Source organism: Centruroides sculpturatus, unplaced genomic scaffold, assembly GCF_000671375.1.
Source record: "Centruroides sculpturatus isolate CEXI.00-Female unplaced genomic scaffold, Cexi_2.0 scaffold3, whole genome shotgun sequence".
Classification (NCBI taxonomy): domain Eukaryota; kingdom Metazoa; phylum Arthropoda; class Arachnida; order Scorpiones; family Buthidae; genus Centruroides; species Centruroides sculpturatus.
The window spans coordinates 1,320,062-1,339,568 of NW_019384366.1; the positions used below are offsets into that span (position 1 = coordinate 1,320,062).

The 19,507-nt window shown below is 29.0% G+C and overlaps 1 protein-coding gene and 1 non-coding gene across 2 annotated transcripts; one reads left to right on the forward strand and one right to left on the reverse strand.

The window, feature by feature from the left end:
- Nucleotides 1-4,373: 4,373 nt before the first annotated feature.
- Trnas-cga lies at nt 4,374-4,455 on the reverse strand. Its single transcript has one exon. It is a non-coding gene; the product is annotated as a tRNA-Ser (tRNA).
- A 10,594-nt stretch (nt 4,456-15,049) lies between these two features.
- Nucleotides 15,050-19,240, forward strand: LOC111642569. Its single transcript, XM_023388929.1, has 3 exons — nt 15,050-15,059; nt 18,524-18,754; nt 19,119-19,240. The coding sequence occupies exons 1-3, from the start codon at nt 15,050-15,052 to the stop codon at nt 19,238-19,240; spliced, it is 363 nt and encodes a 120-aa protein (XP_023244697.1).
- The last annotated feature ends 267 nt before the right edge of the window (nt 19,241-19,507 follow it).

The following is a 19,507-nucleotide window of genomic DNA, read 5'->3' on the forward strand; positions in this document are numbered from 1 at the left end:
TTTAAGTCAGTAAATAGGGAAGAAATTATTTAAATATGTGCCAATGATGGACCAAGAAGAATAGTCATATTCATCTAAAGAACAGAAGAAGATAAAGATACATAGAGGTAGTACGATTAATGATTTAAATTGTGAGCTCTCTCTCTCAAAACGATTTTATTCAAAAGTCTTAAAATCGCTTTATTCGTATATTCAAATTTTGTATTAATTTGTTTAATTTTGTTCATTAAATATTTGTTTTTATTTGTTAAAGAAACATCTCCTCAATATCTGAATCAAACACAAGTTCTCATCTCTCTCGAATAAATACGCGTGTTAATCCGCATAAAATAAAAGTGGTTAACTGGTGTCAAGGAATCCTGATGTGATCTAGACTTTACCGTCCAGATCTTTCTTTTTAACAGCATATAAAAAGCCCTCCTAGAAAAAGTTTTAGTGAGCCAATCTTGTGATTGTGTGCCCATAAGTGATATAGATAGCACACCTATACCCTTGGCTTATCACATATGTAAGAAAAGTTTTTCTGTCAAAATCCTGAAAAGTTCAACTATTCTATTTTCCTACAAATCTTACAGACAAAAAACAGATGACATAAATGAATAAGAGGAAAAAAGCACATTGTGCACATCCATATATATATATATATATATATATATATGTCTGTATGAGATGATATATATATAGAGACTATATATATACTGTATATATAATCTCATACCGATAGTCAAGTAGCCAGAATTAAAAAGTTAATTAATACATTTATTTTTTTAACGTATAAATAATTTATAAATGATTTTTTAACGTTAAAAATAATTATAACGAAATATTTAAATCGATGTAAATTATAAATATGATTTTAATTGTAGTCAATTTTATCTGTATTGCGAATTCGTCTCGCAGGAAAGTATCATTTACAGGCATAATTAACTAAAGTGATAAAGATTACTCGCCGTTGTAATAATTACACTCCAGACAGAAGTTGCTATATTAAGTATGATTACAATTAATATCTCTTGTCCTTAATACACATAGAATCCTGTAAGAATTTAAATGCCTTTATAGTCAATTAAAAGTATTCAAATTTTTTAAAAAATTCAAGAATAATTATCAGAGTCAAATTTTAACTTCTTAAATTTTTTCTTGACACATAACCATCATGAAATAAATAAATAAGCATTCGGATAGTCATAAATAACTAGAGATTACCTTTAAATTTTAACCATCATCATGCAGCCTTGCACACTAATTGAAAATGTTACTGTAGAATTTGTTATTAACGGAGGAAACGTCGTCGTACAGCAAAGATATTAGATGATAAGAATTCTGAGTGATGTTTACAATATTAAACATTCTTACAGCAATATAGCTTTGTCAGTAATGTATAATAATATTTATTTTGCGCAAAGGAACGTTGAATAAGGTATATTCCGACTTTCCATTATTTAAATGACGTCAATTTACACAAATCGTAATTTTAACATTGTTGAAAGTATGTTTGTACATTAAATTAATATCCACATCAGGAAAAATAATTTACATATTACGAATGTTACCACTTTCTGAAGATGTAATATAAAGTTTATCAGATGTAGAAATCAACCTATTGTTATTACATTCAGCTATGACTTAGCGTTAAATCTGTCGTTATGGTCAGTTAAATTTTTCCTACGACTTTCCGATTCTGATAAGGATCTAGAAACTAACGTTCTGTAACAGATGCGATAAATTTAAATTACGCGTATTATATCCCTTGCAGATAGGCTACAAATTAAATAAGGTTATAATATATCAACGTTTAAAGATAAATTTTGGGGCGAGGGGAGGAAAAAAAAGTTTAAAACAAATCTCGTGGCACCATCTAGTATTAACAACTGCAGGCGAAAGGTATAATATTTAAACGATCGTAAAAATAATTTCAAAAATAGTTAACCTCGTATCTTCTCTCATACACAGCTTTCATTAATGTATCTACACCATTAACTCGCAAATTTATTGAAATTTTCGACTTAAAGTTTTATAAATGCGCACAGTTATAGCCTTTATAGAGGGTTACATAATTTTTAAACCATTTTATGGCTAGAATATGAAGAATGGCATGCAATTATTCACATCATCGATTTACATCTACAGTTATTATTAGATTTGGTTAGAATTGATTATCTTTCCATCCTCTAGTGACTTCGTATTTAATATTGATAATAAATACCTATTAATTAGAATATTGCATGGTTTCTCTAAATGATAAGCATGCATTAACTTGCGGTTTGATGATATGTATCAAACTGACAGCTTTATCAACGATTACAGACTCGTTCCTTTGTTATTTCTCATTGATACTTTATAAAATTCATATTGTTACAATAATTTGCAATTTTTTCAAAATTATTTTTCATTTTTCAAGTTAAAAAGTTAATTTTTTTGTTTTTTGTATTATTTTTTGTTATTACTAAAACAACTTTTTGTGTTTAGTATTTTAAAATTTATTTAAAATATTCTCAATTAAATCGATTTTTATTTATTTTACAATTTATTAACGCTATTAATATACACTTTTCTATAAATGAAAATTTAAAAAAAAATTTAATTTTATTGAAAAAATTATATTAAAATAATCACAAATTAATAAATGTTTCTAAGCAGTTAAGTAATATTATATGAAATTATTTTATAGGAAAAGTATTATAATATTAAAATTATTTTAACGTGCTACCATCTGGTGTTGAAAATGCAAACTTCGATAAATGCTACTAGTATTTTTATTATTTTAGTAATTTAATTTTATGTAATATTCTAATAATGAAAAATAAAATTTTAATTTGATTATAACTTAATTTATAAAACCAAAAGTTTGGCGTTATTTATAATATTTATTCTAACTTTTTAATTTATTTAATCTTCTAATCTTAAACATTAAAAATCTTTTATATTTTAACTAGAAAAAGCTATTTAAGTATAATTTATACACATTTAAAAGTTTATATATTAGTATATATAAATATTAGTCTCAGTTTCCTATATATGATATCTGTTAGCTTTGTCTAAATTGTAGAGTTATCATAAAAAATATATTAATAACTCAAAATACTAATTATGTAGTTTCTAAACACGAACAATCTAATTATTTTAGGAATTTGTAATACGCAGTTATTTGATTTCGACAGTTTCTACTTTAACATTATTTGAAAGCAAGCGAATGCAATGGAATTTTACAGAAAATATTGTTTCTATATTCTATAATTATCATGGAAAACGAATGATTTATTATTGGATTTTAAAAATGATTTTCTATTCACATTTATCAAATTTAATTGTTGTTCCTTGTTAAATTTAAAAAAGAAAAAATTAAATTAAAAATGAAGTTATTGACAGAATTAAAAAGTATTTTACATTATTTTAATCATTAGTTTATTTAAAATTATAATTAATTAAATGAATAAATATGTAAATTTAGAGTAAAAAAACTGTAAGAAGTTCACATATCAGCATTAATATACATTATACAAAATGAAATTTAAAAAATAACTTAAAAAACTGTACACAAAATTACAAATTTAAAATATTCAACTTCTTATTGGATAAGAAATGAACTGAAATTCATATCTTCTATATAAAGTATTAAGATAAAATGGACTCTTGAAGTCAATAGTTATTTTAAAATTCTATAAATATGTTTATATATAGATCATATTTGGCAAATTTGATAATTATTTTTATAAATTTTTTAAAGTATATTTTATATTAGCAATAGGCATACTTCAAAATCTACGATTACAATGTTTTATAAAAAAGTTTTGCAATGGTTATGTATATAAAACACTGAAAAATCACCATTCTGGCTTGCTTGTTGGTCTAATGAGTAATGTTTAGACTCGTTACTAATTAATTTTTTTACTCTTACATTTTATTATTACTTTATACTTATTATTACTTTTACTTTTACTAGATTTACTTTTTTATAAATTATTTAAATCTAATTAATTTTATAAATTAATTAAAACATTTCTATAAATATTTTCATTTATAGAAAAAATGTATATTAATACGTTAATAAATTGTAAAATAAATAAAAATCGATTTAATTGAGAATATTTTAAGTAAATAATGATTTTAAATAAATTTTAAAATACTGAACACAAAAAATTGTTTTATCAATGTAATAACAAAAATTTAACTTTTTAACTTGAAAAATAAAAATTTCGTTTTGTATAATGTATAATAATGCTGATATATGAACTTCCTAAAGTTTTTTTTTTTTTTTGGTATCCTTTGTGGTTTTGTCTGACCCGTCCAAACAAATTTTTGATCTTTCAACGGATTTTTTAAAACTATTTATGCTCTGAAAGCACTAACAAGTAAGAGAGCAAAACGTCGACCGCAGTCGGTAGGATTCGAACCTACGCGGATACAACCCAATGGATTTCGAGTCCATCGCCTTAACCACTCGGCCACGACTACACGTGTGACTATTTCTAAACAATTCTCTTAAGTCTTAAAAAATAAAGATACAAAACCCTTCAGGAATAATTATTAATAATTAATCATTAATATATACAGTATATATATACATACATACATACATACATACACAGACATACATCATAAAATATCCGAAAATTTTAATAGGTATAAAAAGATTTAAGTTTTTCTTTTAATAAAAAAATTGTTATAGAATTTTACAGTTCAATTTTATTCTAATCTAATTTAAATTCAAAAGCAGATTTGTATATATAATGAAACAGTTTAAAAGTAATTTTAATGGAAAATCTGTGTAAATAATTTATATGCATAAACAAAGAATTAAAATAAAAAAAATTACATATATTAAGTGTTACTAACTTTAATTCTATATTTAAATAATATTTCGTTATCTGTCAACTTGATCGATAATTCATCATTTCTAATGTATAAATCTACTTAATTTATAGAACAGTTTGAATTATTAATGTGTTTAAAGAACCTATTTATGAATTTAAACTTGATATAATAAGTTTTAAAATATGATTCTTGATATTTCACTAAAATGAAATTGTGCTAAATCGATTAAATCGAAGTTTCCTGAAGTTTCCTTTATCGATTTTTTTCCTATCGACTAGAGAAATTTATTTGAAATTAATATGACAAATACTACATTATTTTTCCATCGGTTCCATTGACATACATTTATTTGACATTATCTATATTTAATCTATGGTATAAGTGATTGATCTCTTTAGTCCTATATCATTCTTTAATATTTTAAAAATTGTAAGTTTTCTTTTTTTTTTAATTTTTTTGAAATGCATGCCACCACAAAATTATATTGTTATGACAAAAGACGTGACGTGACAATATAATTTCATTGTGATATTTATACGTTCACTTAAAATGATGCGTGATTTTCAAGACGTATAAAAACATTAAAAAGTAATATACAAATTTACAATAAATCTAAAAGCACTTAAAATAAAACTTAAAGTAAGATTTTGTTAATAAAAGTAACAATGTCCCAGACTATATATAAATATATAAGAAGAAATTTGAATAAAAATCTTACATCAAATTTCTTACATCTATTCTTATTATTTATTTCTTACATTATTTGTTACCTCAAATTGGTAATAAAATACCTTTTCTCACCTTTATTCAAATAAATATTTTTCTAATAAAATGTCTGAAATTAATAATTAATCGAGAATATAAAGTTAAGAAAATAGAAAATTCGATTTAGTACTTAAATGTTAATCTATAGATTAGAATTAATAATTAACAAATTTAACCTGTGACTAAATTAAAACTATATATAACTAAATTTCTTTTATAGATATTTAATATTTTAAAATATTTTTCGGTTGAATAATTTATTTAGATTTCATTGCATAGAGATTACCACAATAAATTGGGCAAATATCTGCATTAAATCTTTAAAAATTTAAAATTTCTCTTTGAAATCATTCCTGGTTTTATTTGAATTATTAAATAAATTTTTACAAATTTAATATTTCTAAATATAAAGTATTTATTTATAAATATATTAATTTTATTTGATATTACAATGAAGTATATTTTGTTTCTCCACAAAATTGGCAAATATAATTGATAATATTTACGATGTGTATGATCATGTGTTCAAAATATCCCCATTAATGATGATTGTATTTCAATTATTTTTGTTTTTACGCAATTTACTTAAAAATAAATATAGTTACAATTACAGAATTATGAAGATAATTAAAGAAATTAACCTCACGCTTGAAGCTGTATTAATGAACTAGGACGTATTTTATACTTAGTAGTTCATTACTGATCATTAGTAGAGAAATTAATCTGATATAAATCTAATTTTTATAAATTATTTATTTATCTTAACTTTTTTGAATAGTTAGTTTATAATTTCAAAAGTTTTTCAATATATATATATATATCTTTTTAAATTTTCATTTGGTTTATTTAACTCGATAAATTCAGCGGAAAGCATTTTACTAGTTTAAATTTTTCAAAGTTCTCTTCAAGTTCCCATCTTACAATTACTTTTATTTTCTCATTACTTTTTAAAGGAAACTTTTACTTTTCCGGCTCTGTTATAGCCTGTATAACAGAGAGAAAGCATAGAGATCGGTCAAAAGATGACTTCCGAAGATTTTCACATTTTTGAAACGTCGAGAAATGCAAAAAATTCGGTGAAAGTTTTCAGTGTGTATGGATGCTAGTATATGTAGGGGCCATGATTTTGTTCACCCAATTTGAAGTTTAATAACTACTGTGTCTTTTGTCGAAATTTTCTGAAATTTTGCAGGGAGGTTTGTATATTAAAAGGATTGACACAGTTAAATTTTGGTGGTTAAAGGTCGAGGAGGAGATAAAGGGGTTGTGTGTCATATCTCTAATAGGGTCGGAGTTAATGAAGATTCTATTTATTATTAGCATTTATAATTTTTATAAAACTCATTCATACCCTCAAAATCAAGCTTTTTGTTATTTTATAATAATTAAAAATATAAAAAGTTTTTAAATAAAACACCATAACATATGGCGCCACAGGTAGTTCTGTTACTGGAAAAGTTAAGCAACTTTTAAAAGTTAACTTTTAAAAGTTAAGACTTTTTAAAAGATTTTTTGTAAGTATGCTAATTTAAGATTTGTCGTATGTTTTGTCTAGTTTTAAAGCTGTACTCAAATTTATCGTTCTCAAACTATAGACTCAAAATATAGGGGAGATCGGGGCAAGATCGGCATGTTAAGCTTTACTTAAATTTTGTGTAATAAATACTGCTGTAAACTGAAAAAAAAGCTTTGTTTATTGTCTATTGGAATGTTTCCTTACTATAGAACTGGTTAAAATCAGTTTGGAAATAAAAATAATTAAAATAACTACAACTTTACAAGAAGAGAGAAATTGACGAAGTTGCCCCGGGTATAGGGGCAAGATCGGCAACTTCTCTCTTTTTGTAAAGTTGTAATTATTTTAATTATTTTTATTAAAGTTGCCCCTGGTATAGGGGCAACAGTAATGGGGCAAGATAGGCACGTATATAAAATTATGTTATTAACAATGTATAAGTTGGAATTCACTATTAAAACAAAGAAATACAAATCCAACACCCATTTAATATTATTACAACGAAATGCAAGTTCAAAGACATATATACATGAATAACAAATGCAAACATGTTTTCATTTATCATCTGTTTGATTTTTATCCTTTGCTTCTAATGTGGCTTTATGTTGCCGATCTTACCCCGCTAGTCATGATTTCGAAACATTAAGTACAACCCTGAGAACAGAATGCCAAGCCACGATCTGGCCACGTGAATAAGTTGAAGTTACATCCTTCTAACAGGAAAAGTAACTTTCGTTATCATGGAATTATAACAAAACCTGCCAATTCAATATAAATGGAAAAAAAATATTATATGGAATTGAACGAAAATGAAAATTTGCTTGATAATTCAACTACGCTTGTTGGAGAACAATAAAAACACTACACTCAACAAGCCACCAATAAAACTCAACTGCCTAACCTATAACCAAAGTCTCCTTTTAATTTGTTTTTAAAAAAAAGCGCTTGACAAACTTGCCCCGCATGCCGAAGTTGCCCCGATCTCCCCTAATAATTTCGTTGAAATTTCTTTTATTTCTTAATATTAAAATTATGTATTGATTTAATAAGACAATTTTGACAGAAAATTTAATAATAAAAAGTTAATAAAGCTGATTTGAACATTTCTTAAATTTATATAGGATACTTATTTCGTCAAGATTTTTGAATATACAGAGTGGCCATAAAGTCTAAATATACAGATCACAATCTCTCAAACAAATGTTTGAGATTATATTTTCGGTTAATTATTCATTTTATTTAATTTTTGATAAGACTTCAGTATTATGACAATAGTGAGTAATTACGTTTGGTATCCTTAAAGTTCAGACTTAATGTGATAATTCGCTTCGAGGCATTGTGAAAAAGAAAATTTATCAACTCTATCTTACGAACAGTCGAAGATTAAAAAACAACTTCTAAAAATCAAAGAAATTGCTTTAGCGAGTTCAACTGGCAAAATGTAAGATTTCTAGGACAAGGAAAAATTAACAATAGAGAATTGGTGCTGAAAATGAAATAAGTAACGCCCGATTAGCCTATCAAGTAATTCAGAAGCTCTCTAATAGCGGTTTGCTATCAATCTCACGAGTCAGTAAGTCAGAATTTAATACTCTTAATATTAAGCTTTTTGGATAAGATCACAGCCATTAAATCGGCTGAAAATGGTGGATCGATGTTAAACCTATAAAATCCATAAAATTACGTGTTTCACCGGACCGACAGGTAATTTTCATTCATGTATTCCTAATGATTGTGAGACCTTTAGATAACTTAAAAAGAACTCATCTTATGTTTGGAGAGAGGAATATGAATATGCCTACCAGGAACTTGTTGAACGAATAACATCCAATTCTATCCACCTAGTTCCCCATTGAAACCTCGATTTTGAGCTTTGTACTGACACTCCTATGTGGGCAGTGGATCTTTTTGTACCAACGAAATCTGAAAGAGGTTCGTAACAGACAACATAGAGTCATCGGTTATCATCTCACACTTCAGTCATGCGGAGATCAACTAACGGTACTCAACTACCGTGAAAGAATGATTGGCAATCATCAAGGAATTAAATACTTCCAAAGCATTATAGTACAAAGTCATTTATGGAACCATTGTTTATCAGCACTAATATTTTTGTCTGTTAAAGAGTCAAAAGGAAGGATCAAATTCAACCTTAGATCTGGAAACGGGTTAATGGATGCTTATGCAATTTACCGTCTATGCCTGAATTGTACGAATATTGCTATTAACAAATTAATGCATATGTGAGAACCGAGGGGCTTCGTTGTCCCCACTTACCAGCGGCTCTGTCAGAGGATGGCTTTCGGAGGGCTAAAAATGTGAGTGGGGAGGATCGCAAGTACGTCGACAGGTTTCCGAATAATTACACAGGTTAAACAAGAATAACATATTTAATTATCTAAAGCTATACAAACGAGTACAAATCAAAAGGCTACAAAAAGGGAATAATCCAAAATATTTCTATATCGCGACAAGATATTCGGTCGTCGATAAGTCGTCTAATTTCTAGCCTCTATAAGGCACAATATCGTCTAAGTTCAACTAGCCTAAGTTCAATCTATAACAGAGAGAGCGAGAGTGATGAGAAAGAGAGAGGGTCGAAATTTGGATATGGGTTACCTCACGGGTTCCACTTTCCTAGTATGGGTCGTCGTTGGAACGCACCCGGATCGGAGGTCCTCTCTTTTCAATCAGGTCAGGTTCATCGAGAGACAGACGGCGATTATAGCGGGAAGGCAAGGGTGACGATGGAGGGAATGGCGGTATGGGCCTGTTGACTCCTGATGATGTCCGCAGTTGATGTTCTCCCGGAGGACTGTGTCCAAGCCCTCTTTATACCCACAACGGAGAGGGAAGAAAATCGGCGAACATTCTGATGCAATTCCATGTAATTTCGACTTGTCCGGGATTGCTTATGTTAGTTGTCAAACATCCAAATCTTTCTGTAGATTTATTACTTCTTCTATCCGGCATTGTCACTTCTTCCCGCTCATAAATTTGATAACAGTTGTCAAACTAACGGAATTAATTGCTAGAGGTGACTAAGGTCAGAGTTAGTCTTGCACCTTAGTAATGATTGTTGCCTTTTATGGTCATCTTGATCTGTTTTCTCATCGTTCACATCGAACGGAATAGAGGGGGGGTTTGTTCGGTTCGGTCTAGTCTTGTCGGTGACCTTTTGTTACCCTCTATTATGTAACAAGTTGAGGATTAAGTTAATTGGAATGTTATTTGTACATTAAAACGAAGGTGGCAATGAATAATCCCCGGATGTGAGGGGAGAACTTTATCTGTCGTCCTAAATGTCTTTGAAAGCCTACTGCTTTCGACGTGACGCAGTACATTGATAGGTCAAAAGGTCTAACTTCTACCTCCTAAAAACGAAACTGGAGGAAGGGAAATAATGATAAATAATAAAAATTTTGTTCTGAGTTTAAAACTCACAAAATAGCCTACATCCTCGCACATATAAATTTCCAAAAACAGGGAAATGGGCGTGGCATGATGCCAGTAAATATGAAAAATATACTACAGCGGTATCATGATGACCCGTACAGTGACAGCCACGACAGTATGTTGCGAACTTATTATGGACTTAATATAAAGCTACATTTAAGGGAAAACGTGAAGGAGATGATAAAGAACTATATCAAATCTTGCCAAAAAATCAAATTTAAATACAAATCCGTATCGAAAATCCACGATAGTATCAAAATATTCATCCAACCCATTTCAAACTGGGCATTGGTTTCTCTGAATTAAGCAAACGGAGCGTGGAATCTGGTCTTACTAAATCTTTCCTTCTAATCATAGACGAAGGTATTAGAGTAACATTGACGTAGGCAATGAAAGAAAATGCATATCGTGTTTTACTTTACTTTGAGAAATTGCCAGTATGAGTAGTGACTGTGAAGCTGCTTTTACCTCATCCGAATTTCAAAAGGTGAATGAATGATAAAGGAACGAACACTATACCAGGTCTTCATATCATCCTGCAGAAAATGAATTAATCGAAGGAAAGCGCGCAGATTAAAATAAATATTTATTACCTGTTATCTTGTGTATAAAGGGGACTTGTACTGTACAGTACTTTGGGCGGTGGAATGACATCGCAGTTATAATGCCCATTTGAATGTTCTGTCTTAAACAAATGAAAAAGTAACCTGGCTATTTTCAAGACTATAAAGAATTCAATATGGATGTACTGTACAATTTTTTGAAAAACACGAACTTACAAGGGACAACGACAATATTATCAATGAATGAAAAAAAACGATGATCGGACTGGTAGGTAGCCCCAAGTATATTAGAATTGGTTTTACATCCTGTTTCAGATTTCTATAAATCGCAAGAATCCCATAATAAAATAACCATGTAAAGTTATGAAAATAGTACATTATAATGTGAAATTAAAAAATTTGGTCTACACTACCGAAAACTGATTATGTAAAACTGCTCTTATAATTAATGTCAAATTGTATCAGTGCAGGAGCAACGATAATTCTAAAGTCCCTATCAAACAATCCGGGTGTTAGCACCCGGATTTCGTCCGTGTATAGGCCGGATGTCTATTCACATCTGGAATTACATCGTTTTCCAATTAAAAATGAAAAGTCTCTAAAGTCTAATGCAATGGATAACGTGCATTGGAAATTCCGTGCTTTATTTAGTGTGATGTAGATGGAAAAATAGACGCAATAGGCAAATGTGATTCACCTTTTGGTGGGGGGGGGGAAAACTACTTGTTGGAGCTTACTATGTACTTTTTGAAGAACTCAGAGCAGATAGCGCCAAATTCTTCAACTACTTCAGGATAAAAATAAAAGCTACAAAATCTTACGTTACTATGATGCCTGATAAAACTGACAAACATAACTCTGTGGAGCAGAAGCTAACTGAAGGCGCCCGGACGTCTAATCACCCAGAACGAATGAAGACAGGCATTTGTTCCGGTGCTCTGTGAGTTGAGAGACGAACAAATTTCAGTGCCAGATCCATGAGTTAGTAGCAAGGAGATCCGAGCAGATTTGTCGTCTGAATGGAGATTTCACCATGTGAAAAGTCTCATGCCCTCGCAATGTACTACTACTCATCCGAGTAACATTCAATTTCAGAGTTTTATCTGGACGGGCAAATACTCAGATCGTGTGAAATGGGCCTAAATGAGAATTGTAAAATGTCCTTTCTGAGAAATGAGATGATATTAGTAGTAGTAAATAGGATTTGGAGGAATTAAGACATTACTCTTCGTAACTAGCCTTAATAAGGGGACAATTAGCCCAGAGGGGTTAGTAAACGGATAAGCAGGACCGGATAGGTGGAGGATATGAGTTATTTGTGCGAGAACAAGCAAAGGATTAAGACCTGTGCTAATCATTATAAAACGAATATTTTCTAAATATAGGAGCTGCCCATAAATTATGTCGCATTTTTCTTAAAATTTTTACTCTTTCCTCTTGTTCCAGTTTGTCCAAATTTCCGTAACCCCTCTCCTCTTCGGACGTCCAACAAAACCCACTTTAAAATCTTTATCAATTTATGAATGATAGATACAATAAATATAAACAAAACATACAAGAAATTTTAAAATAAATAAAATAAAATGCATAAACTGTATAAAATTTAATGAAATAAACGAATGTACACTGAAGCTCAATCTCTCCCCCTTGTCGTAATTCCCTCCCCCTTTCAGTGTGGACATCATTTATGGACATCATTTATGGACAGCGCCTACACTTAGTATGATATTAAACTTGCTTTCATTTTTATACTAGTGTTTATATTATTATAAATATGGAAATTTTTGCAAAAGAAAACATATGTTTGCAGTTCTTGGTGTTAAAAATCAAAAAAATTTTTTTATATAAATTAAAGGATTAGATTAACTTAAAATTTTTCTTTGTCAAATTGTTATAATTCAAAGATATTATGAGTTTATAAATATTTATTTACTAGATAATTATTGATGAATAATTTAAATACTCTAATTTAATTCGTATTAGTTATCTGAAATTTGCATTTGTTATTGAAACTGTGTAAAATGAATAAATGTATCATTGTAATTGTTATGATTATTATAATCGTTGATTTTAATAGAAATATTATCTGTATTATTAACATATCAATGTTTATCACAGGAATTATTTTCATCTATCTACTCTCTTAATTATTAAAATTAAGATAGAACTTTTTAGTTATTTGGAATTTTCGATAGACATTGTAATTTGTCACGATCATTTCTGTAGATTTATATAGAGAATTTTACTCCAAGATAGCATTTAATTTACGACAAAATTATTTACTTTTCATCGTAAGTTTTCTCTTAATCTATCTTACTTGTTCTTTCAATTATAAATATTATCGTATCATTTTCAACAAATGATATGGATAAATCATGTAAAGTAATGCAGTTTAGTTTATCTACACTTATCTATAATTTATTATATCACGTTTATAACATTTTTTTGTATATATTAATAATTTAATAATTAAAATAAGCAGGTATATATGTTGTAGAATATATAAATTTTTTTCATTTATATTTGATACTTATATAAAAAGTTACATAAATTATACAGTATATAAATTACATGTGACTCTAATATAATACTTTTAACATGCATTAAAATTTCTTAAGAGAAACATTTTACAATTTAAAGTTATTAATTTTTGCATAAATTTAGTTTTAGCTACAAAAACTCTTAATTATTATACAGGTACAGTAGATCCCCTATAACGCGGTAAATACGTTCCGTTTTATAAGAATTTCGCGTTATAGGAATCCGCGTTATAGGAATCCGCGTTATAGGGGTCTACTGTATTCGTGATATCATTTATAAAAAATAACTTTACTTATAACTCAAATGATTTAGGCCTAATCGATATATAAATTGTTCAATAAATTAAAAAATTTTAATTACTATTTAACCTTTTAATATATAAAACAATATTAAAAATAAGTTGTAAAAAAGTTGCGAAATTGAAAAAAACGCCTTCTTTTGAGAATAAGAAAATTTTTTTTCGGTTATTTACAGTTTTTCTACGTTTATCTGAATAAATGAATTTTTAAATACAATCGGTATAAAAAGTGATTATAATTAAACAGATGGTGTTTGGAGCTCTGTGTAGAAAGGAACTATTTGACCAAATGCAACTAATTTTGGTGTGTGCATTTTCCTGACCATGGGATTTCGATTTCGCAAATAAAAAGTTTAATTTCGAAATTTTCATATGGGGAAAATTTGTCGCTGATATCGCTGCAATTTGCATATTAGATAGGTTGTAATTCAGTTAATAAAGAGATGCTGAGACACAAAGGAAATGATTTTATTGCAATTTAGTGCGACGAGTACAAATTCCATAACCTTTAACGCTTCATAGGTTAGCATGTCATATAGGGTAATTTTACACATGTCAAATTGAGCATACAAAAATGTTCAACTAGCCAATAAACAAGACTAACGGTTTCACTATACGTATCATGCATTTTCCTGTTCTAAAGCGTGCATTTAATTAACAAACGCACTCGACGACGAAATCTCACTGACTTGGGTGCAATTGTCTCTCACGTAGCGAAATTCTGTTTTTTAGGACAGCTAAGTTAGAAGCATCATTATGATAAACATGGCTCTTTAAAGTACGCAATAACCAAAAATCACAAGGAATAAAGTTTAGTGACTATGGTGGCCATATTGTTGGAAATTAGCGGCTAACCACTTGCATTCATTCATGAAATGCTGGTGCAATAACCTTTTGCACATTAACGCCAAAATGAGGGATGCTCCATTTTCTATAGAAACTGTGGTATCCAAAGAATTTCCTTGATGAAGTACAGGGATGATGATGTTTTAAAGCTTGTCTCCAAACCTACTGAACATGTCACTGCCCAGGTACAGTGTTTTCTTAAAAGAAAAAATAATAAAATACGATAGAGCGATGAAGGATGCCGTAAACATGCACCATGGTAACTTTTGGTTGCTGAAAGGGATTTTTTTGATAAACGTGCGAATTATCTCCGAACAAAATGCAAGTAATTGAGCTCAAACGTTATTTTAATTTTTGGAGCCGATATACTGTATTTGGTTTGAATTTTTTTCTTATTTTAAAGAATTTGTTTTGTTAAAAGGAAGAAAATTCTCTAACCTCTATTCAAACTAATCTCAATTTTAAAAAAACTGACAGCTTTGCCCTCTACTTATTATTGCTTATGTCAGCAAATTCCAGTCGAAATAGCATCTACGATTTGATAAAAAATTTCATTCCCCCTTATTAACTCCTGTTTTCCCGATCTGCACCAAATTTTTCATACTTTTTCTCTGGAATCCTGACGAAAATATAGACTATCATGGAATTTGGATATCCATCCCTCCTCATTTAAAAAGGCCATTACACCGTTATGTTACAGAGTAATTTATTCAACCTAATGTTAATAATATTTTCTCAAATATTTTACGGGAAAATATTCTGTAAAAGAATAGTAAAACAATTGTTAGCAAAAAAATGTGTAGATGAGCAGCAATGACATTAGAAATATGATGTGACATTCAGTGCTTAAAATACTGAGAAAGGAGAGCTGAGGTGTAATTTCCAGTCGATTGTAACGAATTGGGGATTGATTAAAGAAAAGTTTGTTTTTTTAAGGTAGATTTAACTTAAAAAGTAAGAAGTATTTCTTGTCGAAGAAGTTTTTAGTCCTTTGCTTTTATTGTTTGAAACAATTACTAATTTTTTTCAGAATTAGATAAATGTTTCCTCCCTTTATTGTTGTATCACTTAACGCGTTAGAGTTAATTAAACTTTAATAATGAAAGCCTTGTTAATTATAAACTAACTTTGTAGTTTATGCAAACATTAAATTTCATCGTTAGTAAATATCATTTTGTTAAATTTTGGACTTTAATTATATAAGAAATTAGATATAAGGTAGAGATTGGAGACTTTATAAAAACACGACAGTTGTGACTGTTCACACATCAATTAAAAATGAGTTTTATTGGTCCATAGAATTTGCAAGAAGCATGTACCATCGATCATCACTCGAGCTATGAATGACATGTCAAATGATTTTCGCTGAGAATAATTACCAGAAAGCAATTCTTTACTAAGAGATGTTCTATAAGGGATAATGCCGCAAAATTTTCCGCCCTATAGAGTAAGGTATGCTCAATCACCGTGATACAATATGCGTACTATAACTGTCTCGAGAATTGTCTATTTGCGACTCTTTCATTTTCGCCATTTTCACTGGTTTATGTTACCTTCCTAGTGTCTCATTAAAAGCAGGGGAGGACCTAGTTTTTCTGGGCCTAGGGCTTATTGAAGTCCAATGGGACCCCATTTTTACTTAACCTATTAACTATTTTTTAATATACGACAAGTGCTCATTGTTAATGAAAAAATATTAAAATTTATGATGATAATTCAATTTTTGTAGACCCTTGATACTCGGGGTCCAAGGCTTAAGCCCTATTAGTCCCTATGTAGATCCGTCCCTGATTAAAAGTTCTTATTTCTTCAAAACTTTAGATCTTTTTCCTTAAAGTAGTAAAGGATTTTATCGCAAGGTCTTTAGACATCAAAATTCCTCGAGTACAGTACTTCATTATCTATTGCTTTAATGGTAAAGTTTATCCAGTGCGATCATGTAATTTAAGCACCATGACTTATCGCTAATCCACATTAAACACTCTTTTCAACCTTTATTAACTCAAGTTGTCACCAACTTACGTAATATACTAACTGCGGCAACATTAGCACCAAATTTCGCCATATTGGAAATTTTGAAACTAAACTTTTTATTTCCGAAATCGAAATCCAAAGGTAAGGAAAGTATGCAAACCAAATTTGGTTGCATTTAGTTCGATAGTTCTTTTTAGGGATGAGCAAGTCCGAGTCCAAAACTGGAGTCTGTAAACTTCGAAAAATTCTTTCCACATTCCTTAATCTGATTACATTCAATAAATTTTGCACAATTAAACTTCGTTGTCCTTGACTTTGTAAATTATAATTTTAAAAAATAATTTTCGACAACATATATACATAGAGGGTGGGAAAGAAAGTCACTTAACACCCCTGCTATAGAATATAGATTTTATCCAAAGTTAATTCGCTCATGTCAGAAACACATTAGATCAAGAGGAAACAGATTGACGTGTGTTACACGCACGGCCGCCATCTTGATAGCGGCCATATTGAATGCAATTCCAAAACTGTAAATGGGAAGAAAGTTATGTAACACATTATTTACAGTCATAATTTCACAAGGAATTGATTGCTGAAAGATTTTGTTGACCTACATCAACGGTTACAGAATTATGCACGTTACATGATGTGCTGTATGTACGTATTTTTGGGTACATTCTATATTCAGTAGCAAGGGTATTAAATGACTTTCTTTCCTACCCTGTATATATACACAGAGAGAGAGAGACATATACGGTCGCAATTCCAAGAAGCATTATTAAACGAATTTTATTTACAGAAGTATGAATATAAGTACAAAAATATAAATAAAAAAATTTGATGTTTACTAAATACAAATTAGAAAAATTTTCTAGCTTCGAGAAGAATAAAATATACAGTACAAATTTAACAGTAAAATAGTTTTTAATATGCCCACTATACTAATCTGATAAATGTAAATGCTACAATATATAAATTTCAGTGACTTTGACAAAAAAATTGTATTTTATAGTATTATTTCCATTTACATTGATAGCAAGACATTATTTACTTTCTGTTTTTACTATGTTTTTACTTTCCTGGCTGTTATATAAAAGCCAGGAAAGTGTAAACATACTTATATACATTATTTACTATAAATAATATACAATATATAACAGAGGGGAAAGTACTGCGATCTGTCAAAAAAATGATTTCTCCAAATTTTTACATTTTTAGACTCGGGACCGTGAAGCGTCGGCAAATGAAAAAAAAAAAATTCGGGCTGTGTTTTCTCTATATATGGATGATAGTGTGTGTGTGTGTGTGGAGGGGACAATTTTGTTCACCCTCTTTAATTAAAGCTATGCTCCTATGCTTTTTGTCGAAAATTTCTGAAATTTTGCAGGAATGTTTGTTTATTAGGAGATTAATGCTATCAAATTTTGGTAATTAAAGGTCGAGGGGTGGAGAAATTATGGAATGGAGATCGTATGTATCTCCTGTAGAATCGAACTTAATGACGATTTTACTCGTTATTATCATTTACAATGTTTTATAAAACCCATCCCTACCCTCAAAATTAAGCTTTTTGCCATTTTATAATAATTAAAAATATGATATTTTATTTTAAAAACTTTTTATAACAGATGACTCCACAAGTAGTTTTAAATGTTGCCGGGAAAGTTAAGAAACTNATTTTTTTTTAGATATCATAAATCTAATATTTTTATTAGTTATTGACATAAATTTTTTATCCATTACTAGACTTGGAATTTCAAAAATTTATGAAACGTAGAAGGATTCTTGGTAGACGTAGTATCAGTCCTCCAGTTGAACTGGAAGAAGAAGAACAAGAAAAAAGAGATGTCTCTTCACCTCTTCCCATTCCTAGCAAAGAAGTAACAGAGAGTTTAAGACTGTCGGCAGATTACGAAGAAAAGGTTCGAGTCCTTAGGCTTTTAGATTTAAAGCCTTTAGTTCCTGATAAGAAAAAAGGTAAATTTGGTCAAAATCATGATATATTTAATATTAACATAAATACATGATTAAGAGTTTTGATTACTTACAATATTAAGTGTTACAATTTAAAAACCATACATGAAATAATTATCTTGCACTGATCACTATTCATAATATGATCACTTTTTTCCTATTTTAATTTGTGTTGTACTGAAAATGAAATTGTGTCCAATGTTAAAATTACTAATAATAAATATTTGCACAATTTTAATAATAGAAGCTCTGTCAGTGGTTTACCAAAATTTGATAGAATATTAATTTGATTTCTGTAATTGTTTTTTAAAACAAATTTCATTTTATTACTTTAGTGATAGTATCATATATTATTTTTTGAATTTAGAAAAAGAGAGAATTTGGAAGACAGTTCCTGAAGAAAGTAATCAGAAGAATGGGATTGTCAAACCTATCTGTGATCCACCACATAAAACTCCTTCAAGTAACTTTTTTAACTTATTTCTATAATAAAAAAATGTTATTTGATTTGAAATATTTCTATTGAAAGACAAAGATTATCTGTGCTTGAAAGGGGTGCAGGTTTTATGTCAGTTTTAAATTACAAATATGTATTCATTTAGTGACTTTAGACTTGAAAAATCTTTTGTGCACCACAAACATTCTTCTGTCATCGCCAAAATCAAATACATGTATATACTCTCACCTCACATTCATTGTCTATTAAAGCAGGGATTGAATAGACACTTTTACTTGAAAGCTGATAAATTTTCAGTA

Bases quoted from the DNA above. Each gene is read 5' to 3' on its own strand.
- LOC111642569 (XM_023388929.1), top strand. The intron at 18,755-19,118 runs GTAAATTTGGTC...TTTTGAATTTAG, and splicing joins AGTTCCTGATAAGAAAAAAG to AAAAAGAGAGAATTTGGAAG.